The 26,316-nt window shown below is 44.1% G+C and overlaps 1 protein-coding gene across 1 annotated transcript in view; it reads right to left on the bottom strand.

Annotated features, from left to right (window-relative positions):
* Positions 1–16,855: 16,855 nt before the first annotated feature.
* ENSA (endosulfine alpha) overlaps positions 16,856–26,316 on the bottom strand; it is a 31,392-nt gene continuing 21,931 nt past the window's right edge. The window contains exon 3 of the mRNA XM_068251633.1: positions 16,856–18,046. Within this exon, the coding sequence (XP_068107734.1) occupies positions 17,876–18,046 (171 nt within the window). The 3' untranslated portion in view covers positions 16,856–17,875. The remainder of the gene's footprint in view (positions 18,047–26,316) is intronic.

Raw genomic sequence — 26,316 nt, 5'->3', positions numbered from 1 at the left:
TGCATTTATACATAATTGTTGTGCGTTTATATATCAATGTGCGACCCTAGTGTTGCTCTCCGTTGCAGTGCTTAATTGGACAGCGCTATATTTGTAAAAAAAATGCATTCATCCTATACCTGGAGAAGGCAGGTTTTGTTGATCCTTTACTAGTACTTTCTCCCAGCAAAATGACACTGGGGTAACTTGCCTGTTTCTCGTTCATCTTAACTGACACCTGGCAGATGGCGTAATGTTTGTCTAAGAGTTGCTAATTAAATAAAGTAATAATGAAGGACTCCACTTCCAACAATTAACAATGAATGGCAGATTGCCAGTCACATTGTTTAACCAGTGGCCTGTTTCGTGGTTGTGTTTAGCACACACGGGTCTCAGGATAGAAACATGTAATTGTCACCACCAAACCAAAAGAGAACAATCAGGTTCATTTTAGAGGCTGCTTGGTCATTGTTATATAAAGGGTATTCAATAATGCACAGATAAAGAAAGCAGAAAGGTCACTAGAACTTTCCTAACATCGGACGAAGCTGTGAGGAAATCTACAGAGCGGATGCAAAATGGACACGGTAAGATCCGTCCGTTTTGCATTCGCTTGCAACAATCACTGTCTGCTCCACGTCCACCCATCCACCTCGATCTCGTGTCCTGCGTCAATCACATCCGCCCATACGATTCGCTGCTCGGCACATCTATATTCATCCCAGAGGCCGGCAGGAGCATGGGGCTCTCCCCATAGGCTGCATTCGGTCAATTTCCTCTAGCAACAGGGACAATTTTCCTTGGTCCACCATGAACCAATGAAAATTCTCCCTGTTACATAGGATTCCCATTGATCTTTTGCAGCCCAATGGAGATCCCCATGCTTTTACTGGCCACCGGGATGAGTGCAGAGGGTCAGTGGGACACGTGAGTATTATATCACGGTGGCAATCGAAACGGGCTGCAGCAATTAGCCTAGTGAGAATGCACATGGACAGAGTCCGTTTTCATAGGCTTTCATTGCATACATTTTACCGTCTGGTCTGGGAAAATGTGCCAAGTTCGGACTCTGCATTCTGCTTAGAGCAACATGGCAAGCAGATCTTTTTTAACAAGTGGAGGCAGATCCTATTTTTAACATTAGGATCCAATTCCTGCGCTAAATGGAGCTTAAAAAAAAGTCCTGAACAGTTATGTTTTTCAAGCAAGTGTAAACCGGCCCTTTCCCCATATTTATTATTGCACATTTGATTACAGGGCTTATAACAGTCTTTTGGGGGAAAGCAAATCCTCCTGTCTTTTTTACTTCCTCCAACTTCCTTCTTTTGGTTCTATGTACAGGTTTATATAAGTAAATGTAACAACTAATACAGTTGTTACGTGTTGCTAAATATTACGTCCAGTCCCTAAGGGCCTGTTCATACTTGCTGCGTTTGTAGAACGCGTATAAATTCAAAGAAACGCAAGTTGAAAAATGCATGCGTTTTTCTTGCGTTTGAATGCGTTTTCTATTGCGTTTTGCACAAACATGTGACCCAGGGGAAAAAAAAGAATTATGGGAACCGCAGAGGAAAACGGACGCTAAAAACGCAATAGTACGCGTTTTTGATACGCGTCCATAGACTTTCATTGCGTCCGTTTCTATGCGTATCGCACAGAACTGCGTGCAGCAATGCGGATGAGAAACGTATGCGTCTCATACGCATACATGTGAACTAGCCCATTCAAAAGCATTAGGAGCCGTTTCTATGCGTTTTTGGTACCAGTACGCGTTCCCTGAAAACGGCTAGGAACGCATATAGTCTGAACAGGCCCTTAATCAGTGTTTCTCAAACCTGTCCTCGTGACTCCCCAATGGTGCATGTTTTGCAGGCAACCTCACCTATGCACAGGTCTGTTAATTAGTGTCTCAGCCAGGTGGATTCCATGTAGCTGAGACACTAATTACCCCACCTGTGTATAGGTGAGGTTGCCTGCAAATCATGCACTTTCATGAGGACAGGTTTGAGAAACCCTGCCCTAAATTATGACCTTGCTTATTTAAAAAACGGTATAATTGTTTGTATTCTAATATGCCCTATATAATAATCAGCCTGTGTCCCTGGGTCCTCCTGTGTTCTTGTGTCAGTTAGTTTAGGCCAGCATGCATGCATGGCACGTGGGTGGACTTTAGACAGCACAGGAGGACGGGTGCAGAGGGTGGGCATGTGTGCGCGTTGCAGCATGCGTGCACATTGCGGTTGGTGTGTTGTGCGGGCGTGTATGCATAGCGGCCGGGTATACAATGTTGCAACAGGGCGAAGTTGCGGCAGCGTTGGCAGAGGCGACAGGGCGGAGGGGGTTGTGAGGGCCACAGCAGCCAAGGCCTAGTGCCCATTATTGTAATGGGCTTAAGGTCTAGTAAATTATATAACAGTTTTTACAGAACAGATGGGCACATCCTTCCTAGTAATAATAGAAAAGGAGCATTATGTGGTTTGAGTGAGTTTGGATCTGAGGTGTATCTCATATCAGTCAGATGATCCACCTCCGAATTAGTTACACTTCAGCTTGCTCTTCCACAATAGGTAACAGAATTCCATTTGTTGAAATGATTAAATAAGTAAGTATATTCTTTAGACCCAAACAAAGCAGGAAGTGGTATATAAGAAACTGGCTAGTGTGAAAATAGTTACTCAATAAACTCAAAAATGATCCAATCAAATAACAAAGTTTTATTAATGTAATATTTAAAACCAGCAATTTAAAAATGCATGGGATGGCCACGCCACCATCCACAACAACCTACTACAACACACCAGGTGCACCACCCACACAGGCCACCAAATTGAGGGTCCTTAGTACTTGGCTTTAAAGGTAGTAATTTCACACATTCACTGGAAAGTTGTTATATAGCGCAGCTCAGCCAATGGTTACTGCATGCAGCATAAGTAACATGCAGAGTCTCTGCTACACCTCAAGTATTCAATTGCAAAAGCCCAGTTCCAAATCCATCCTTAAAGCAGCATCAGCGATACAAGTACAAAGCCAGGCAGAGCAGCATAGATGAGCAGGTAACCAGCAGTATATTCTAATTGCAGACTGTTTTATTGTAGATAAAAACAACACAATTTCTCAAAACGGCATCAAAAAGATCACTTACATTCAGGATCCCATATTACAGGGTACCCCACTAGAAGAGTTCAATGAATAAGATCAGGTGCTGCTTGTCTCCATCCCGACCGATTTCACAATTTAACATCATTAGCAGCAGGTAAGCCTCCCGTTTACTGAGATGGATAAGATCAGGTCCCGCTTGTCTCCATCCCGACCGGTTTCACAATCTAACATCATCAGTGGCTGGTAAGCCTCCCCTTTATTGCAATGAATAAGATCAGGTGCCCCTTGTCTCCATCCCGACCGGTTTCACAATCATCAGCTGCTGGTAAGCCTCTCCTTTATTGCTTATGGTATTAAATGCACTTCTATGTCTTGAACACTAGGGTGTTGAAGGATTATTTGCACTGAGATACTGTATGAATTGACTACTTGCACACAAAGGACATTTACATTTCAGGAACATTATCATTATTCTTTAGTATTTATATAGTGTTGGCATATTCTGCAGCGCTGTACAGAGTATATTGTCTTGTCACTTAACTGTCCCTCAGAGGGGCTCACAATCTAGTCCCTACCATAGAGAGTACATACAAAATCCATGCCGATAGTGCCCCGGCTGGGATTCTAACCTGGGACCCAGCACTACAAGGCAAGAGTGCAGTTCACTATGCTCTCGTGCTGCCAAGCATTATCCATTCCGTTGAGGTATATAGAATGGGCGCTGCTGCTTTGAAAATGAGTGAATGTCCTGATACTGGAATTAACCAGGGTAACCAGTGTTTTGAAAAGGCAATTAGCAATGACATCTCCATATGTCTCTCAGGACAGATTTCCTTTGTGCATATCTAGTTCTCTCTGCTCCCTAATGCTGTATATGGAAGTCAGTTGAGGACACTAACATAAGTTATGGGGCACTTTATTTTGTGTCAGGAGCATTAAACACAGACTGTCTGTCTACAGAGACTTCATCCTTTGCCCACGTTGGCGTCACTTAAACTGCTTCTGTTGTAATAAAGCCAAGGCTGCTTCTGAGCACTCTCAATACAATATTCAACTTGTTAAACCCTCTTGGCAAGAGATAAATGTATAATGCAGTGAAGACAAAGCATTACAAAGCAATCCTAGAAAGACGCTCTCAGCTCCAGCAAACAAGCAAGCCGTAATATGAAATCAATTGGAAATTGGGAATGACTCCAGTAAAACCGTGCAATACGCTGGCAATGCCAACGCCTGAAATAAATTTCTAGAAAGATGCTGATGCAGCTTGGATGCTGCACAACGTGCCCTACTGTACCACCACCACCACACATCGTACATTCCAATGAAAGGTCAGTTCCTAGCAGACAAATGTATACTGAGATAAAACAAATATACAAGAACTGTCATGTGCTTGAAGAGAAATGAGAAATAACGGCACACATTAATGAAACATCTGCTTCTAGAAGTAGGCTTGATTTGGCTTTCAGATGCTTTCTATGAGGTCTGGTTGGTGCAATTGTAATGTGTTTCTAAAGTATTACCTCTCCCATATGCGGAGGAGGGGGGACCCGGATAATCCAAGGACTGCAAAAACACAAAGGGAACAAAACCATGAGACAATAGTGTAATATGTGAAAGTACCAGAAGGTTAGCTTACATCTACTGTAGATAAAGTAGCCAGTATGACTCAAATTAATTTTATCATAAATCTTTCACTATTTGCTAGAAGCTCAGGGAATTAACTTGGATTGAGGGTTCTGATCTTATTTCATTGAGTTTGCCTATGACCCTTACATTAACAGCAATATACAGTATTAGCTAGGGGGTCTGTGTTGGTGGCATGTTCACCATTTTGGCTTTGTTACTGTCAGGGTGTAACAATAGGCCCTGCAAGGGATGCAGTCGCAAGGGGGCCCTTAGGGGGAGAAGCCTGAGGGGGGCCCCTGGCTCTTGGGCCCTCCAGGGACATTTTTAGGGGCAGGAGGGGGCACAGTGCAGGAAGGGGGAGAAGCGGGCTCAAAGAGCAGCGGGGAGGGGGGCCCGACTTCCGCCCTCCCTCACCTCGGGCTACCACCAGCGCTCCTACCTCTAGCAATGACAGCTGAGGGTGGGGGGGGGGGGGGGAATCCAAAGTTTTGCAGGGGGGCCCAGTGATTTCTAGTTACACCCCTGGTTACTGTATTAAGTTTATGCTGTGCCAACCCATTGGTTTGGCTTTGTTGTAAAATTGAAAATGCTCAATAAAATCTGCCTTGGAAAAAAAAAACCTTTCACCATAATAAAAATCAGATTTTTTGCTCCACCTTGGCACGATGTTTACTACATTTTGCCCTTGAATATTACCAGATAAGAATACAGTTATGACTTTAATTACTGTATATTCGTACCCAACTCATGTATGATTTTATCAGCCATCAACCAGTGATTTGTAGCTTCTCCACATGCAACTTTTCCAGTGCTGTTAACATTTTTTATGTCTCTTTCAGACGGGAGGCTCAACTGTGTGCTTGCTGAGCAGTTCAGTCTCCCATCTGCCGCCCACCAGTGCAAATTAAATGCAGTCAATTTGCAGCGGTGGTAACACCACGAGTGTAAAGCTCAGATACGCGGTAGTGTTAGAGGGCAGCAGAGGACATGTTGAGTCTGAGCACGGCCACAGCAAGTGCTCGGCCGGTGCAGGAGAGCAGCTGACAGGCAAGGAATTCACCGCCTGTTGCCCATGTGAAAGGGGCTAAACGTCCTTGAGGTCTTGCTCATGTGGGCCAGGCCTGTCTTTACACAACTGCAGATGTTTTCATATGGCTATATTGCTTTGTCATCAAAAAACTTCCAAGAAAAAAAAACATGAATCTAAAAGGAAAGTCAAGTGTATTGTGGTTGGCTGCTCTTCCATGAACAGCAACACTCAATATCTGACGTTACGGGTGAGTTCCTGGAGAGAGAATCCACTTCAACTTCAGGCTACGGAACAAGACACATCCGGCACGTACCGTCCCCAAAGCAACTGCATGAACAATGTAATCACAAATCATTTACTATAAATATTTGACCCCTTTGTTTGTAAAATGCACTACTTTTTATTCCCCTGTATCTCTCCTCTACATTTTCTCAAATTTCACGTTACCACCAGTTCTTTGTCCCACCCCCACCTTTTTTAGTTAATCTCTGTGTTTATAGTCCAAGTCTGGCTCTGTTATAATTCCAGGCTTTGCTGCTATTTAAAGGGGAACTTCAGCCTAAACAAACATACTGTCATTAAGTTATATTAGTTATGTTAAATAAAATAGATAGGTAATATAATCTTGTTTGTGATTTCATGGGGGCAGCCATATTTTTGGTTGAAAGGTGGTGACAGTTTGCTTTACCTTAAAGCCAGTCATTATATGTGGTCATTTATTTAGGAGATAAGCATTCCGATCTGTTAACCATTTCCGGACCGATGCAGTTGAAATCTACGTCCTGCATGTGGCAGCGTGGATCTGACAGGACGCAGATTTCAACAATCGTCGCCGCGCAGTCACGCCGATCGCACTGTTCTCTACCCGCCTCAATACACTTGCCCTGCCGTCTCTATGACACTTTCCTGTACCCAGCAGTCTGTGGTGCTTAACCCTCTGGGGGATAATCCCGAGCTGAGCTCGGGGTAAGCCGCCACAGAGGATTTCTCAGGCCCTGGTGGGACGATTTGCATAATTTTTTTTCGTTGCACGCAGCTAGCACTTTGCTAGCTGTGTGTATATACCGATCGCCGCTACCCGCCGTGCCGCGCCACTCCCCCCCCCCCCCCAAGACCCCGTGCGCAGCCTGGCCAATCAGTGCCAGGCAGCGCTGAGGGGTGGATCGGGACTCCCTCTGACGTCACGACATCGTTGACGTCGATGACGTCGATGACGTCATCCCGATCGTCGCCATGGCGACGGGGGAAGCCAAACAGGAAATCCTGTTCTGAACGGGATTTCCTGTTTGCTTTGATTGCCGGAGGCGATCGGAGGGGGTGGGGGAATGCCGCTGCACAGCGGCTATCATGTAGCAAGCCCTGGGCTCGCTACATGATTTAAAAAATAAAAAAAAATAAAAAATAGTGCTGCGCCACCTCCTGGGCGATATAATTGTGTCCCCCAGGAGGTTAAGGGGCCAGAGACAGCTGGTACAGAACTGGTTAATCTGTTATTTCTAACAATAATTATCGCAAGGATACATACACATATCCAATTTTGATTGGCTGATTTTACTACTTGTACCATACCACACCATACCATACCATGTAGTATGAGGGCACACAGATTTTGAATGCTAATCTCTCATACCACATGGAGATGGCTATAAAAAGGGTGTGTGTGTACGCACCTTTAACCCCTTAGCAGCCAATTTATTTAGAGGCTTGCAAGTGCTCCAGGCCAATTTATTTTAGCACATTTTTTGTTATTTCTTATTTGTTACATTTCCTTGTTTCTAATTAGTACTGCTGTAATGTGTATGTATGGCCACTTGTCACTAGGGGGCAGTGTGAGAACAACAGAGGGCTTCTGCTTTCAGTTTGTATATTTTCTGCTAGCTGAGTGAGATCAAAGCATTACAAGAATTTACAGCACAAAGAGTTCTGCCAACTGAGGTCACACACAGTGCACTTATCTCAAACACGATAACTCTATTGAAGCCACTAATGAGTTAAAGAGAAACTCCAACCTAGAATTGAACTTTATCCCAATCAGTAGCTGATACCCCCTTTTAGACCATCAGGGGGCGCTGTATGACTGATTTTGTGCTGAAACCCCTCCCACAAGAAGCTCTGGGACCGCGGTACTCTGGGCAAACTGCCACAATGTAACAATGTTCACAGACAGGAATTAATTGTTTACAGCTGTCTGTAACAGCCAAAACAGCTAGTAGCAGCTACATAACCTGCCCACAGTAAAAATGTCACCATGTAATAAATGTCAGAATGTAAATCGGGGAGAGGAAAGATTTTACAATGAGCAAACACTGACTAAATCATTTATACATAATTATGGTAAAAAATGCCATAATTAGCCAAAGAAGCACTTTTTTTTACTACATTATTTTCACTGGAGTTCCTCTTTATGCTATGTACACACTTTATATTGCTATAGTTTGGAACAGATAATTAGCCGATGAACGAGTGTTCGCTGACTGGAATGCTGATCTCTTAATTGATCGAGCTCACGCAACATATAAGGAGTGGCTATATGTTCAAATGACCGATCAGTAGTGAATATTGCGCTTGCATACAGAGTTTGTTGAGTGATGGATTCTGCGCATGCGCACAGCGATCATTATCTATCGATATCCATACACACTGTTAGAAATAAAAGATCATCGTTCAATTAGATCCATCTTGATGATTCCACGTTTTCCATCGGCGCCAGTTGTTCATTATTAGTTTGAATGATCGCTTGTGAAAGTTTTGTGCATGTTAATCTGATGTTTGATCTTTTCAGAGCTGTTTCAAACAAATATATTTTTAAGGCTCAACACACACCATACAATCTTGGTTGTTCAATCTTACCACTTTCATGTAGTATAAGAGCTTATCCAATCAATCATTCAAAGTATTTTCAATCTGTTGGCCCTTACACTACATAGATTTGGTAAATCTGTACAACCAAGATTGTATGGTGTGTGTTGAGCTTAAGTGTGTACATAACTTTATAACATACTCCGTGGCGCTGCTTTAGGCTCAGTTCAAACAAAATGTTCATTTTTCCGCAATCGACATGTTGAAAGATCTTATGTTAACTACAGGATCATTCACACATGTCCCAGGCGACGTCGGAACGCAAACTTACAACAGCCCACTAACACAAGTAGCATTAATCCTCCCTTTCCATTTGAACACTGTTTTCAGAATTTTTTTTTAACCCTACTTTCAGTAATTATATATACTATGTCCCCCAATACTTCCAGTTCTCTCTAGTAGTCTCTGCTCCCCACTAACTCAGAGACAGCCAGTGATGCATTTACTGAAGCAACACTTCGGTAACTGGAGGGTTACGGCACAATTTTTCATGGTTAGTTTGGGCGCCAGCTCCCAATAAGTAGAGCATTGGTAGTGCGATTAACAATACCCTGTCTTGGTTTTACAGGATTTCCTGAGATCTCTTTAGAGGCATTACAGGTATGCAAACTATTAACTGATTATATCAGTAGTGGTGTAGAGACCGGCACCATCGATTAGTAATTATGCTCTTTATTGATTAAAAAGACACATAGACATGAAGCACGACGTTTTGGAGGGATGTCCTCCTTTCTCAAGTGGATGTCTGTGTCTAAATAAAAACACAACGGATACACACTTAAATAGTACATCAACATGGAGTATAAAGGAATCACATTAGAGTACGCCTATGGCGACCAATCCCCTGTCTGCTACTCAGAGTGGACCTGATGGGGAACCTAATTCATAATATTCTAATGTGTGCTGACGTGGATTACCCAAAAGGTACAGCAAGGGACGGCGGCGCCCACAGTTCAACCCCACAGTGCCAAGACGCCGACTAATCAGCCGACAGTCTCAGATGGCGTCATACTGGTACCGCCTACACAGCGAGGCGGACCAGACGGGAGAGTGTCGGCTCGGGGCGGCTAACGGCACGCCCCTAAGGCCAAGAACGTCATAACAACACGTGGGTGAGATGTAAACAAACTACCCACGTGATTGTTACACTGGAGGAATCGCCGCCAGCGCCGCCCCCGTCACAGCGCACGCTGCCAGATAGTACAAGCATATGAGGGAGCCGAAAATAAATATCAATATAAGCACAATATACGGACAACACATGACATAAGACTGGAAGCACGTCGTGCTTCATGTCTATGTGCCTTTTTAATCAATTAAGAGCATAATTACTAATCGATGGTGCCGGTCTCTACACCACTACTTTGACTTGAGAGCCAGGAGTGCTGCCTGACTCTCTGACCGTGGCACATCACTGAAGCTATATACAGGAAGTGCTGTCCATTCCTACTTTTGCCTGATTATATCAGTAGATAGGATTAACTATTTACGGACTGGGTGGCTCCGGCCACTTTAAGGCCAGAGCTGTCTGTGCCCTTTTTAGTATTGTTATTGGCTCACAGCAATCGCAGGGTCAGGAGCCAATGAAATCGGCTGCTGACCGATATGCCGAAGCTTGACTGTCAGCGTAACAGCAGAGTGAGCGGATGCAGTGACGAGGCCGCGCGGCAGGGATGATTGAAATCTACGCCCTGGCAGGAATAACTGGACATAAACAGGGTGTAGATTTCAATGTCATCATCAAGGTCCGGAAGGGGTTAAGAAGGAATAATTATTCAACTTCACTTCAATGCTTTCCTTTTCATTGGCTTCACCTGTCTAAGGCCTCTTTTCCACGAACTGTTGAGCTGTGTGCTCAGCAAGCAGTTGCCAGGCAGCAGTACAGTTACCAGGCAGCAGCAAGCAGTTGTGAGAGTCTGAGAGGCATTTCACTGCCTGTAAACAGTTCGTGGAAAAGAGGCCTAACTCAGGATACTTTCCAATTAGTCTGAATACACAGCGTTTCCCATATGTGAGCCAGACAGGGTATCCCTATTTAGACAACAGCTTGTCATCCGAATCACATGCCAGTGCTATTCTGGACAGCATGCAGCAGTTTTCTGTAGCACGCATGCAGCAGCAGCACAGATGTCCCGCCCTGTTTAGATGCGGCACCCAATGGAAATAGGCCCTCAGTGCAACAAGAGTGTGTTATCTCAGATCCTGATTATTTTTCACGAAGCTCAGATAGCCAGACCATGCGACGCATTCTGAAATCCATATCACCATGGAACTGGTTAAAGAAATCCCAGCTACATTCATTTTCTTTTTGTTTGCAATCAAGTCATTTTTATAGAGATCACAGGGTTAGATTTATCAGAACCAGTGCAAGAGAAACTGGAACAAATCTGGCACAACGCAGGAGTAGAAGTGGGGAAGTTGTTCACAGCGACCAATCAGAATCCTTGATCTGGATATCTGCTCCATTTCTGCACCAGGTTTCCATCCGCTGGTTTTGTTAAATCTTTTTGTAATTTAAACCTTCTCTCTGCCTATCAACAAGGGTGCATGCCTGGGCAGGTATAAAGCGATGCGGATTTAGCAGGTGATCATAACATAGTTGCTGGTTTGCTGTAGGTGGCAGTAGTATTCCCCCAGATGTAAAACTGGATAAGGCACACTGAATAACAATTATACATGGATTTGTTGCTTATTATTGAGAATCCTATGTTCAGCTGTTACCAAACCGTAACCAGCTGTGCTTGAAATCAGGGATTGCCGTTTAACAATAGGGCAGGTAAGGAACACAAAGTTTACATCAGATTTGTGTTGTTCAGACTGCTTTCTTGCAGCACTGTTCCCTTGCTTAGTAGCTGCCTAGTGACTAGCACACAGACTAATGCTTCATACACACTTGAGATAAAAGTCTTTGGAAAATGAAAGATCACAGACCAATTTTACCCCCTTCCATGTAGCATGAGAGCCATACTCTACACAGTGTATTCTATGGAGCTGCACTCCCCATCAGATAAAATGCTGCACACAAAGATGCCCGTACACACTCAAAAGATCATTATCTGCAAAAGATCTGTTCCTGCAATAGATCCATTCCTGCAAAATGCATTCATAGTCTATGAGATCTGAAGATCCTCATTCACACATGGTTTAACAGACAATCATCTGCAGATCAGATCCACCAGGATGGATTTTCAGATCTGCAGATGATTGCCAGATATGCAGATGAAGTCTGTTTAACCAGGTGTGTGGCCTGGAACCCACTGAAATCAGCAAACGCAAAACGCAACCGCTAGCGTTTTGTCTGAGCGGTTTGCAAGCGGATTCATGCGCGTTTTTGGTTGTGTTTTGCAACATTGTATTTTTTTGCCCAGCGGGTGCGTAGCGTTTTGCGTTTTTATCCTAATTGGTCCTGTGAATTATTTTTCATTTTGTTACAGTGTGCTGAACCGCAAAACGCTAGCAAAACCGCTCAGTTTAGGTTTTGCTGAGCGTTTCTGCTAGCGTTTCAATACTTTACATTGAAGCGCTAACGCTCCCAGAAGTTGCCCCATCCATGAACATTAGCCCAGCGTTTTGGCAAACTGCTAGCGTATCGCAGTGCTGCCAAAAGCGCTCCTGTGGGTTCCAGCCCTCAATGAGGATCTGCAGATCTCATAGACTATTAATGCATTTTGCAGGAATGGATTTTTTGCAGGAACAGATCTTTTGCAGATAATGATCTTTTGAGTGTGTACGGGCATCTTTGTGTGCAGCATCTTGCAAAGATTTTATCTGATGGGGAGTGCAGCTCCATAGAATAGACTGTGTAGAGTATGGCTCTATGAATGTGTCCTGTGACACGTTAATTGCTACATGATTATACCATAATTGTCATTTTAACAGGACAGAGTGTATTTTTGTATGTTTTGTCAACGCTTTATTAAGTAAATGCTCTACCTACATACTTACAGTATGAAATCTTGTACTGTAATGTATACGTAACGTTAGTTTTACAGTGTAACGTACGGTTTGAACCATTCGTTACGTGCGGGCGGAACTTGCTATGATGTCACTTCCAGGAACAGTATGTGACGTTGTTTCGGATCGTTCGTTAAACAATCAGATCGTTACACACCTTTAAAAGCTAACTTAGGTAGTTCTTTCGTGAAAAGGGGAAAAACATGAAGCTCCAGATAGCGGCACAACTCCCCAACCACTATCCCAGTCTCTCTGAGCATGTGGACAGGGATGGGAGGAGCAGCATTTGGCTTCTAAGGCACATCCAAACTTCTTCCCTGCAGTTTACAGTAGGCTCCTGGTAAAGCAATACTATTTCAAACAATAGAAATATGGCAATTTAAAGTCATTTTTAACAAGCTTTCAGGGGCAAGTTTAATTGAAGAAATGTATTTCTGCCTCAGGCTTCCTTCACAGGGCAGTAACCCTTATAACAGACAACAAGGGGCCTTATTTGGTGGGAGAGGTTGGGGTGGATTTTTGCCATTTGTTGTTCTGTACCATGTGGTACCAGGCTGGCACTCATCACAACACACATGCTTCGGCCTGCTGCCACATGGTACAGGCACTCACAGTAAAGATGGACACGATGGTGACATCTGACACCGGAGAAGGCTAGGAACTGCTGATAAACAGGTGAGATTTTATAAAGCCAAGGCATGTGAAAGACATCTTTTTTTCATGCTAAAATCTATTAGAATTCGGTCTGCGGGGTGTGGGCAGGCAACAGATCAGAGAGAGATCTGTCTCATGGTCAATCAGCCCATACATCAACCAGATGTATGGGCACCTTTAGGGCTGGGACTCACTAGGAGTGCCTCTGCAGCACTTGTTGATTCGCCAGCTCATCTTCAGACTACCTTCTCTCCTCCATCTACACTTATAGTATTGCTTAGCTTATCTTTTTGCTTCATTAATGATCTTCTGTCCCCAACTGCCTTCATGCCATTTCCCTTCTGTGGCTAAGTTCATAGTAGCATGGATCCCTACCATGCAAAGTACTGCGGATGCACTGTCACCATGCACAGCACAGGAACTTGTTCACAGTGTGTCCATTCATCTCATCAGACAGGTTATGCATAGCATGTATGACTGCCACTGTCCAGAAAATCAGCCTTGAGGTCGCTTCATCGGTACGGATCCACTGGCAACACACGTCTGAACGGATCCCATGCTTGACATAGGATGCATGTATTTCCTGCTGCCTTCCGATCCGAAAAGCAGACAGTTTTTATTGTCCATGTGAACCCTAGCCTTGCACTCCATGTGGATAAAACATTAATCGTCCTTTCTTCACCTCAAGACTTAGCAGTTACTCTCTTGCCTGGAAACAATAACACACTAATAACTCATACCCCGTGTGTGTAGATGCAATATTTGATTGAGCGCTCTTCAAACCTCACATGGTCACACCTTATGTCATGTATACCTGAAATAGATCTCCTGCTTATTCCTTATCTGCTTTTGTATGGTTGCATAATATCCTGACCAGAATACTCCAACATTCATTCTATGTGACCTACCTGTGAAAAACAGAAGTTTGCCTTCCTAAAACAGAAGGTATTTATAATTATTGAGATTGGAGTGAGCTCTGAGGTGCCCCACTGTCCATCACTGCTGAAAATGCAAATGATCTCTTTGTAGTACCCGATGATATGTTGCATCCTATCCGTAAAAGATTTATTTTCATATTCAGCAGTCATGCATTGTGGGACACCTCAGAGCTCACTCCAACCTGGGCGAAAGAAAAAAAAATAAAAAAAAATAAAAAAAAAATCAAATACCTTCTGTTTTAACCACCCTGGCGTTCAGTTTCCCCAGGATTTCCGTGCAAAAAGTGTTTCAATTAATTTCCAATAATTTGCAACCATTTTTTTTTGCAACCAATTTTTTTTTTTATATTGAATTCAATACAGGTTATTGTATTGAATTCAATTTAAAAAAAAAAAAAAGTGTTTTCTGCAAGATGTTGATGACGCTGTGTGACCCTGGTGTCATCAACGCTGATCAACGGGGGACATGTGATCGCCGAGGGAGAAGCAAAATCCGCCAAGGGACATGGAAGAAGACACTAGGGAAGCTATCAGAGGTACACGACGAGGCATCAGCATGCCAATGGTGAGTATAAGACCCAGATGTATAAGTAGAAGATGTGCAGCCAGGTATAGTTAGCCAGATGTATCGTTAGCCAGATATAGTTAGCCAGGTGTTTAGCCAGGTATATAGTGAGCCAGGTGTGTAGCCATGTATATAGTGAGCCAGGTGTTTAGCCAGATTTATAGGTAGCCAGATGTCCCCCTCCCAATCCTCCCCCCCCCCTCCTAGCACGCTGTGGGTAGCTATCTGTGCTACCCACAGCGTGCAGAACAAGAACACACTAGGGAATCCCTGGGCAGCCAGCGGGGCAGAGAATGTGGGGGGTTCCCCTTTGTATGTGGAGGCTGTGCTGGTGGGGGTTCCCCCTCTGTGGGGGTGGGGGGGCCCCCCTTCTATTGTGGCTGTGCGGGTGGCCTATCCCCCTCCTCTCCCCCCCCCCCCCTCTAAGCCCGTTGAGTAAATAGATGTACTCACCCAAGGGCTTTCTCCAGCGACGGCAGCAGCACTTCCTCCTCCATCTCAGAAGTCTCGTTCTCTGTACAGTTACGTTACGAGGCTTGGTGACATCACCAAGCCTCGTAATGTAACTGTACAGAGAACGAGACTTCGGAGATGGAGGAGGAAGTGCTGCTGCCGTCGCTGGAGAAAGCCCTCGGGTGAGTACATCTATTTACTCAACGGGCTTAGGGGGGGCGGGGGGGGGGGGGAAGAGATCGGGAGGGAGGAGAGGGATAGGCCACCCGCGCAGCCATAATAGAAGGGGGATCCCCCCACCCGCACAGAGTGGGATCCCTCGCCCACACAGCCACAATACAAGGGGGATCCCCCCACCCGCACAGCCACCATAGAAAGGGGTTCCCCCGCCCGCACAGAGGGGGATCCCCCGCCAGCACAGCCTCCACATACAAGGGGGAACCCACACACATTCTCTGCCCCGCTGGCTGCCCAGGGATTCCCTAGGGTGGCTGGATGCTTGTTCTGCACGCTGTGGGTAGCACAGATCGCTACCCACAGCGTGCAGTCAGGCATCCAGCCATCCTGGGGAATCCCTCTGATGAGAAAAAAATGCAACCGGCGGGGTAGAGAAACAGGAAATCTCCCTGTCGGCATGGACGAGCTCAGCTCGTCATTAACTTTTTTTGCAAGTTTTTGCTAGACGAACTCAGCTCGTCCATACCGCCAGGGAGGTTAAGAAGGCAAACTTTTTGGTCTCTTTCAACTCTTTACATACTCCTAGAAGTTCTGGTTCACCATGAGCTTGCTGGGCAATCTGTACCTACTTGTGAAACAAATTGTTTCAACTCCAGTGCATCGTAAACACCGCAGCACAGTTCATGCGCCTCTCCTTTAATTTCTCTAAGGGCTAAAATCCCACGAGCGGCACTTTTGCATTGCTTGCTGATCGCCAAAGAGCTGCACCAATGGAAACCTATGGGGTTCAAGCACTACTGTAGCATTTTGGCTGACCCGAGAGTGATTGCTATACAAGGCACTGAGGACCTTTTCTTGATTGTTCCAGGAAACGCAGAGAAAATTGCGGTACTAGTGATGTAATGTGTATGAAGCTATTCGTAATCAAAATGTAAATTAGACAGAGCTGCCCGCAGCGGGGAGAGGTGTAACTTACCCATGCCGCTACCTAAGCCAATGGGCTCCACTCGCATGCTACATTACTCCTATTCTTCCATCTTCTGGGTTGAAGGAGGAAGCATAGGAGTGACGTGGAACATAAGTGGAGCACATCGACTTAAAGGGCCTATTTACACTACATGCAGATTGGATGCAGAAAAATGACTCCAATGAATGTCTATGGACCTGTTTCCACTAAACGCAAATTTTTTTTATGCAGATTTTCCCATAAGCATTCATTGGAGTCAGTTTATCTGCATCCAGTGGAAATAGTCCCTAAGGAGGTGGCATGGGCAAGTTAACCAATCCCGCGCCCGCAGCGCTAGTTTAAATTTCGACTACGAGTAGCTAGATACTCGTAGTGAACATCACTACGCTGTGCTTCTATGATTTGGAAATTGTGGGCAGGTCCGCAGGTAACAGGGAGGGGCACCAGAAGCTGTGATTCAGATCTGTATAATTAGCAGGGTAAGCATGCATTGCAAAACTAAAAGTGACTGGTTTAGGAGCTTAGCTAACTTTAAAGCACAAAAGGAGACAAAATCGTTAATAGGATTTATTTAGAGATTTAAATAGCTCTGCCTATAGAAAAGTTTCTGCCTAGATCAGAGCTCTTTTCTTTAAACTATGCAGACTAAAGGCAGCCATTTAATGAGCTGAAAAATATTCAGCCTACGGTTTGCTTGAAATATGCAGGATCTCTGTGGCAACATTCTTCACAATATGGACTCAGTGCACAAAATGGCTGCTTCTGCCATGCATAAGTAACAGGTTCTCTTTATATTCTGTACATCACCTCTTAAAAGAGAAAAAAAAAAAAACTTTATAAGAGTGTTTACTTAAAGCATAGGCCCAACACACATATTACATTTTAAAACGGTGAGTGTGTCAGTTTTTACTTTGTAAATCCACGTGGCGTAATAAACCGGGGGGAGCAAAGATACAGGCTCATCACAATGTACCATTTGCACAAGAGACAGACAAAGCCTAATTACGATTTCATGACATCCCTTGGCTTCCACAGTAGCTAACAGACACAGAGGAGATTTCACGCACTCCATTATCTTACACCACCAAAAGGTTTCATAACGTTCCAGGTCTTTCTAATCCAGCCAAGGCCTTCATGAGGAGGTCACAGGCCTACCCTCTGGAGATAATCCATCCACTTATTTCATTGTTTTTCACGGGTGGCAGTATCTCCAACGTGACAAGTCTCTGGCATGCCTGTGTCACACACACAAAGGAATGCAAAACCTATAGATATATCTTACACTATAAAACAAGAGTCAGTTTATAGTCTTATCCAATATGTCTGCACCAAGAACTCCTCACTCTTTGTCCATTGGGTAATACAAGATTCTAGTCAGGCGGTCTTGCTGGTTTGAATTGGAAAGCGATCAGAAGCTTATTCTTAGTCATGGAAGGAATGACCAGTGTAGCATTGCAGGACAATGAGGCACCGGCCCTTCCAGCGCTGACAAGGTGACATGTTGATGGAAGAATCCAGCCATCCCAGCTCTATGGTACAGTTAACTGCGGACAAGTTCAGTTCTGTGAGGCGGGCTACCCGGCTAGCTTGCTAGTGACGAGTGAAGACTTCCTTTGTGGGAGGTCCTGCGGTGTGGGGATGTGATCGCCAGTGACAAGGTTCTTATCCGGTCCAGCACATGGCAACTGCTTGTTCTTCATCTTGGCTTTTGCCATGTTGTAGTCTCCCGAATCAAAGTATTTTTGCTGTAAAAACAAACATAAAAATAGGTTTAAAGATAGAATAGTATTTGTATAGAAATATACAAATAATCCTCTATTGCAGTTAATGGAAACATCTTCTTTGGCTTACTACCACAGCAAAGTACTGACATAAGAACACTAATATTTATAAGAATACAAAAGAGGAGGGGGTGACATTTTACTTTTCATAAAAAAAAAATCAAGTAAAGCTGGGTGCACTCTTTTTCTGTGCATTTTATTCACCGGAAAACTGAGAACTAATGCTGATCAATGGGCTAGTTCACACTTGAACGGGTTTTTCACATGCAGAAAAACAATTGGCAGCAATGCAAAACTGTCAGAAAATTCATGCAAAAAAACGGACACAGAAATGGATAGGCAAGTGTGGAGCCAGCCTAAATTATAGAAATCAGACCAGGTGAAAAGCAACAAAAACGTGCAATCTACACCATACAATTATTTGTGCAATTCGATTCATCAATCCGATTCAATCTGACATGTCTGATTGGGATGCGATTCACTATTGTTTTGCAATGGCAAATCGAATCCCGATCGGACAGGTTGGATTGAATCGAATCGATGAAACAAATCACACAAAAAAAAAAAAAATTGTATGGTGTAGATGGGGCTTAACATCTTTCAGTTAACCACATCTTTCTCGACTCTTATACAAAAGTAGCTATCAATGCATTTAAAGAGGAACTCCAGTGAAAATAATGTAAAAAAAAGTGTGTCATTTTTGCAATAATTATGTATAAATTATTTAGTCCATTGTAAAAAATGTTTAATTCCTGATTTACATTCTGGCATTTATCACATAGTGCTGCTTGCTTTTTTTTGGGCAGTTGGAAACAGCTGTAAACAGCTATTTCCCACAATGCAACGAGGTTCACAGACAGGAAACTGCCAGGACCATGGTCCTCAGTTTCCTGTGGGAGGGGTTTCACCACAATATCAGCCATACAGAGCCCCCTGATGATCCGTTTATGAAAAGGAATAGATTTCTCATGGGAAAGGGGGTATCCGCTACTGATTGGGATGAAGTTCAATTCTTGGTCACGGTTTCTCTTTAAGTTCCCAGAATGCAAGTCAGGTAGTGCATACAGATAGGGTAGCAGCATATGAGAGGTGAGAAAAGGGGATGATATATATGAAATAGCAGCAGTTTGCATACGGAGCATATGAGTCCATGCTGCACATGGGCGAGTAGGAAACTACTCAGGCCCCGTTTACATTGCACACGTTGCCGTCCGGATTTCTGGAACGCTTGCAGGAGGCAGACACGCACGACATCAGAAAGTGCATAGATTGCACTGTCTGATGTTCATACTGCATGCCTTCCGGACCAGTGCTGTCCACAAACGCATGCTGCACGCATTTTTTTCCCTGCATGCAAACGCAGATGGTGTGCGTTCGTACGCGTTGCATCTGTATTTGGTATGAGCGTGGCCTTAGGCTCTAGGGGTCTTAACACAGAATTTTAGGCAACATTTTAAGAGGCAAATGTTTGTTCAGAAACAATGTCTCAAAAGGTTTCTAGATTTACTATTCACTTAACAGAACCTGGTTGCTCTATGATCACCAATTGAAAAAAATAGGCCTGAAGCAAAGGCAGCAGAGAGTTCTGTGTGCAAATTTCTTAGCCTAGAAATAGAAGAGGACTATTTTTTCTAGCTGAAGGGATTTTTTAATGAACTAAAATAAAACACATCCATACAATGCCCTAGTGCTCTGATCTGGGCACAACTTGTGATTTTCACACAGACAACATTACTTTGGGACAAAGCCAGGTAGGACAACTATACGGGTAATAAAAAGATTAAGAGAACAGGGTTTTCTTTTTATGTAATTCCACTTAAAAGTGAACCAGAGGTGAAACGGATATGGAGGCTGCCATATGTATTTCCTTTTAAACAATACTAGTTGCCTGATCTATTTGGCTGCAGTAGTGTCTGAAATACACCAGAAAAAAAAGCGTGTAGCTAATTGTCAGAGACAAATGATCTGCATGCTTGTTCAGGGTCTATGGCTGAAAGTATTAGAGGCAGAGGATCGTCAGGGCAGCCAGGCAACTGGTATTGCTTTAAAGGAAATAAATATGGCAGCCTCCATATCACTATCACCTGAGGTTTACTTTAACCATTCCTGATGCCTGGAGGGGATTGCCACGTCCAGGCGGCAGCTGCTGCACGCTGCTTCGCACGCGCCCCCGTTAGCTCGGAGATCAATTTATGGGAATATAGTTCCCAATCATTGATTTAAGTCCCCGCCAGAAAAACCGACAGCTTGTCAGGGGCCGCGGTGTTTCTGGAAAAAAAATGTAAAAAAATTTCCCGTCCTCCTAGTGCTTCCCGGAAGAGAGTTCTCGCTTCCAGGACTTAAAAAAAAAAAAAAAAAAAACATCTCACTGTTGCCGTCTTTTAGCCAAATGGTAAAACTACATCTACATACGAGCACAGGACGTCTGCAGGGGCTCAGTAGAAGCCCCAGGTAAGTGAAACTTTTTTTTTTAAGCCACAGTTAAAGGGGAACTGAAGAGAGATGTATATGGAGGCTGCCATGTTCATTTCCTTTTAAGCAATACTAGTTGCCTGGTAGCCCTGCTGATCCTCTGCCTCTAATACTATTAGCCATAGCCCCTGAACAAGCATGCAGCAGATCAGGTGTTTCAGACTTTAAAGTCAGATTTGACAAGACTAGCTGCATGCTTGTTTCTGGTGTTATTCAGATACTACTGCAGAGAAATAGACCAGCAGGGCTGCCAGGCAACTGGTATTGATTAAAAGGAAATAAATATGGCAGCCTCCGTATACCTCTTACTTCAGTTCCCCTTTAAGGTTCCCTTAAAAGGGAACCTTAACCCTGATATATAAAAGAGCTCCTACAGCCATTCTGTGCCCTCACTGGTCCTTGACTATCCTCCGTTGTCCTGAAGCGGGTTAGTTTAGTTTTTGGCCAACTGAGAGAGTCAGCCCCTGTCCATGTGCCTCCTTGTACGCGTTCCAGTTGTCAAGAGCTTTCTGAGCAGGCGCAGCACAAGATTTCTCGACTTGATGACGGTAACACATACAAAGAGACGCGTGGACAGGGGCCATCCAAAAGCAAAACTAACCTGCGCCGGGGCATCGGAGGATAGTAGAGGACTGGCAAGGTCACAAGACGGCTGCAGGGGGGCTTGGGGAAGCCCCGGGTAAGTGAAACTTTGTTTTTATTATAAGGGTTGAGGTTCACTTTAAGCTCAAGTCCTTTTTAAAAAGTGTTATTTATAAAACAAGCTGCAATAATGGACCAACTTGTATTCATTTTTCTGTATTGTCAGCTCTTGTTCCCATGAGATTCTGCCACAACTACTTATTTTTCTACATAAGCAAAACTAAACTACTATCCCTGTAACAGCTTGTGATATTCCAACTCTACCCAAGACATGCCCGAGTCTTCCCAGAGTCACATGCTGCCAAATACAACCCCCATTCCCCTCCAGCACTCAACTCTAATTCAAGAGATGCCAACAGGCTGCCCACAGACATCTGTGCTAAACACCACAAGGTTTACTGCCTCTCTTGCATTAATGTGCTTGCTTTAAAATGTCCTCCAAGTTTAGCATTTTTCACCCTTGTTGGACTGTTCTGTTTGCACTCACTGAGGTCTGGGCACCAGAGCAAAAGCTGGCAAGCAATCTGTAAACAGAACAGTGCAAGAGGAAGCTGATGTGCGAGCACTGAATCCCAGGCTTACGCCGAGGCTTCCTCTTCCACTGCTGCTGCTATGACAACCAGCTGCTCCAGCATCCAGGCAGCAGAAACAGAGAGTGACCGCAGAGAGGTCGGAAAACAATCCACTTGGGAGCACCAGAGTACATTTCAATGAAAACATCTACATTTATTGCTATCAGAACATTTTTGTTGTTGTTGTCAGCTTTAAGTATATTTTAGGGCAACGGACTTTCAAGTTACCATACAGATCGCACCCCATATGCAGTGTGTCATAACTGACAGCGTTGCACATACTGTGAAACGAGGTCTAAAACGTTCATTCCTAAGCAAAGCAAAAGGGATTTGTATCAACATAACTGTCCACTACTGTCATAAAAACACTAAAATACAGCTGGTATAGCGGACTCTAGTGTGGAATTAATACACACACACACACACAAAATGATATCAAAAGGTTACGCTGTTCAAAATAAAAAAAAAAAAATCATATGAAAATGTAAAACTTACTGTGTGACTGAAGAAGTGAATACCGTATGTTGGCAGTTGCACAAAGCAATTTGTCAGCAACTCATAGTGTAATGAGACAATATAGACTTTTCTCAGAAAAAAAGGTGGCACGGAAAAAAATAAAATAGGAAATGCTGGGCACAGCAATTTCTCTTCCCTGAAATAACAGACACGGCAAAATTGAAAGGACAACTGAAGTGAGAAGAATATGGAGGCTGCCATATTCATTTTATTTTACACAATACCAGTTGCCTGGAGGTGCTGCTGATCTCTTTGGCTGCAGTAGTGTCTGAATCACACCAGAACAAACTTGTCAGAAATGCCTGATTGGCATATGCTTGTTCAGGGTCTATAGCTAAAAGTATTAGGGGCAGAGAATCAGCAGGCAACTGGTATTACTTAAAAGGGAATAAATATGGCAGCCTCCATATCCCTCTTGTTTCAGTTGTCTTTAAAAACAAACTGATGCGATTAACAATTATATGTGCAAGTGCAATTCTTAATAGAACTTTCCCCTAGTCTTGTTTTGGTTTTTAAGAATAAAGCTCAGGTGTAAAATTTGGCTTAGTTACTTACAAACTCTTCTGTGATTGGCTAGCTGGAATAACATAGATACCAATGTATGTCTTAATCACCTCCTGCATGCCAGGACTGGGAGTTGTAGCCTGGCATGTGATAAAGGGGTATATTCATTAAACTGATCTAAGCAGAATAAGGTGCGTAAAGACTATGATGAGTATAGCGTAATGCAATAAGTGACATGCAATGGGCTCAACTCGTTGTGCGGTAAAACTTTACGCAGGTCATTCCGCTTATTGATGTTTTGGGGTGGCCTATAATCACCAAAAGCGAAGTCGGGCCCAATCTGGCCATACCATCTGGTGAGTCTTTCTGCTGTAGGCGGAGCTATTATTGCCCTGTCGATTTCTGCTGTGGATTGCCTATTGCTTGTGAACATTTGTGCATAGACTGATTCTGAGCGCTTACCCGACATCACAAATTACTTCCTAAGCTAATCACAAATAGCCTGGGAGCGCTCCACCGATTTGGACTGGTGTTTTTCAGTCTTGTGTTCATTTTATCAATTTTATATTTCACTACTTTGTGAGCGCTTGTATACATTTTGTTTTATATTGATGTTTTGTGACTATTCCCTTTTAAATGTGTGCGATCCAGGAAGTGGGGTCAGTAAATCGATGTTCTTGTAGAAAGGGGAATGTTTAATGAGAACTTTTATTTGTAGTGCTGTAGTGGGAACATTTTTACAATGATGGTAACAGATTCACTGTTCCTATCTGAAGTTTTGTCTCTGCATTAATTTAGGCTTAAAGCAAGCCTAAAGTCAGATTAAAAAGAAAAAAAGTTACATACTCACCTCAGTAAGGATAGGTCCACACTGGTCCGTTCTGGTTCGGATCCGTTTCGAACAGATACATTTTTCTAAACATTTTTTTTTCTCGCCACGTTTTTATCCAGAAATGCATTTTTGTAGCATACATTTCCAGTCCGTGGAAACGTATGCCTAGCCGTGGGGGGGAGAGGCAGCCACCATGCTGGAGGGGTATAGCAGGCAGGATGGGGGTGGCAGCTGTCCTCCCTCACCTGGGTCCCCCGTCCCCGCTATCCCTCCAGCTACATGCCACAAAACTTGTTACAACGCATAGCGGTGGCGAGCTTACCTTCTCTCAACTTCCTCCGCTCGCCGCATCACTGTCTGCAATGCCGCCCTCTATACTTCAAAAGGCAGCATTGCAGGCAGTGATGCGACGAATGGAGGAAGTAGGAGAAGGTAAGCTCCCTCTGCTATACATTTTAACAAGTTTTGCGGCATGTAGCTGGAGGGGGTAGTGGGGACAGGGGACCCAGGTGCGGGAGGGAGGGGGGACATCCCCCGCCCCGCTGATATCCCGCCTGCTATACCCCTCCAGCATGGCGGCCCCGTCTCCCCCCAGGCTGCGACACAGAAACTGATCAGTTTCTGTGTCCAAATCTGCCTGTGTAGAGGGGGATCGTTTTTCTATTGTCTGCCACTATCCCTGCATGTATCAGGATCCAGATCAGTTACGTGAAAATGCAGCAGATCCGGACCTTCAGTTCAGGTTTTGAAAACAGGTCCCCGCAAACGGATCAGTTATTTTTATGGGTGAAGACAGTTGCTATCTAAAACACTGGTATCCATGGCTCCGGTTTTGATCCGGCATGAAAAACGGAGCCACGGATAAGTTTCCGGACCTAGTGTGAACGAGCCCTAATGGGAAGCCTCTGGATAGTCCTGAGGCTTCCCTGGTCTTCCTTCACCCCTGTGTTCCTCTGCTGGGACCATCTAACAAATATGCAACATTAAAGTGGAATGTTGCTCACGGCCACGCTGCACACGGATAGCCCCGCAGTAACCAGGTGTTGCTTGTGCACGGCTTCTTCATGCACAAGCATCTCTGTGCTACTGCGCAGGCACAAACTAGGTGCCAGTTGTGTGCGTGGCCGCGAAGAGCACCCTGAAGGCCTGTTTCCACTACACGTGGATTCTGGATGCAGAAAACTGACTCCAATGAACGCCTATGGGCCTATTTCCACTAAACGCGATTTTTCTGATGCAGATTTCCCATAGGCATACATTGGAGTCAGTTTTCTGCATCCAGAATCCGTGTAGTGGAAATAGGCCCAGAGGCTTCCCCATACTGACATCAGTATGTAAATTTTTTAACCTTTCAGGTTTGCTTTAAACGGCAAATGAAAGCCTGTACACATGCTAGAGTGTTCTTGGCCAGGGTGACCAATAGGGGAGTCTCTGCTGGAGATACAGAGTACCAGTTTGTCTCAGCCAAGTTCATTATTCCCTTCCTTACCCCCACTGCTGTAAGGTGTGAAGTTCCCCCCCAATAGTAGCAAAAAGAGTAACAAAGCTATAGCTATGGGATACATCTGTACACTTGGCCCTAAAATGTTGCCAGAGGGATTGAGTGCCTGCAGGTCAGCAATATTTGTGTCCAAATATGCACCTTATCATTTGTACTTTATGACACTGCATATAAAAATAGTGGAGGCTTTTGTTTACTTCAGCTTATAATAAATGTTTAACTAATGTGTTATCAAAGCTGCGTAGATAATACTGCATCCAAGAGCTCCATTGCAAAGATCAGGAAACCTCCTTCATAGTTACACAACATGAATGCGGTCTGTAACAAGGTGAAACTAATCATGGAAGGGAGGACAGCATCTGGCACCACTCTTTTTGAAGTATTTCTATGGTTGTCCATGGAAACATGCTGCGGGATCGTAGTATTCCCTGTTATTTCAGAGGGGTCTTTGGAATCACAACCCCATGAGTAGAGATGCAGAGGATATCGTGCTGTAACTGATGCCTTTTGAGGTCACAAGATCTATAGCGAGGCAAAACTGGTGAATGTAACTCAATAAAGCCCAATTGTGTGCTCAGCACTCAGAGAAGTGGGCAGCTTGTGTGACTGCTGTTTTCATCAACTACAATAAATGATCGTCTAATACTTACACAGAGGCACTTAGCTTTGATCCAGACCTGTACTAGTTTTTGCTCCCTTGATTGCCTGATGAAGCTGGATAAGACCAGCAAAATGGGTTGCATTGCGGAGTACTTAAATAAATGGTATTATTGTTGAACTTAAATCAACACAGTGTGCGTTTATTTGCTCGGGAGGTAAGCCCACCACTACCGCCCTTTTTTAAATGGATTTTAAAACGTTTTTTCACTATTTTGGCTTCTCTGTTCAAAAGTTCTTTTTATATTTCAATGTCTGATATTTATGTCTGGAAACTGTGGCGAAAACAGATATCCTGGGAATTCTAGCTCTACCCTTCCCCATTACATCCTGAACAAATACACTTTTGGCTAGAGTCCTCCGTTAGATCTAGGAACATATCCTCAGACTGCTTTTGGATGGCAGTATTGGCATGCAAGATTTCTTTGTGGAGAGATTTGCAGTGGATCTCCACACATATGGCTGGTACACCCTTTCAATTATGATTGGCCAACGACTCACCAATTTTACCACCCCCATGTAGTATGAGGGTCAAGAG

The sequence above is a fragment of the Hyperolius riggenbachi genome, chromosome 9 (genome assembly GCF_040937935.1).
Source record: "Hyperolius riggenbachi isolate aHypRig1 chromosome 9, aHypRig1.pri, whole genome shotgun sequence".
Classification (NCBI taxonomy): Eukaryota; Metazoa; Chordata; class Amphibia; order Anura; family Hyperoliidae; genus Hyperolius; species Hyperolius riggenbachi.
Note: the sequence above shows the minus strand (reverse complement) of the source record. Positions and strands in the feature narration are given on the sequence as shown.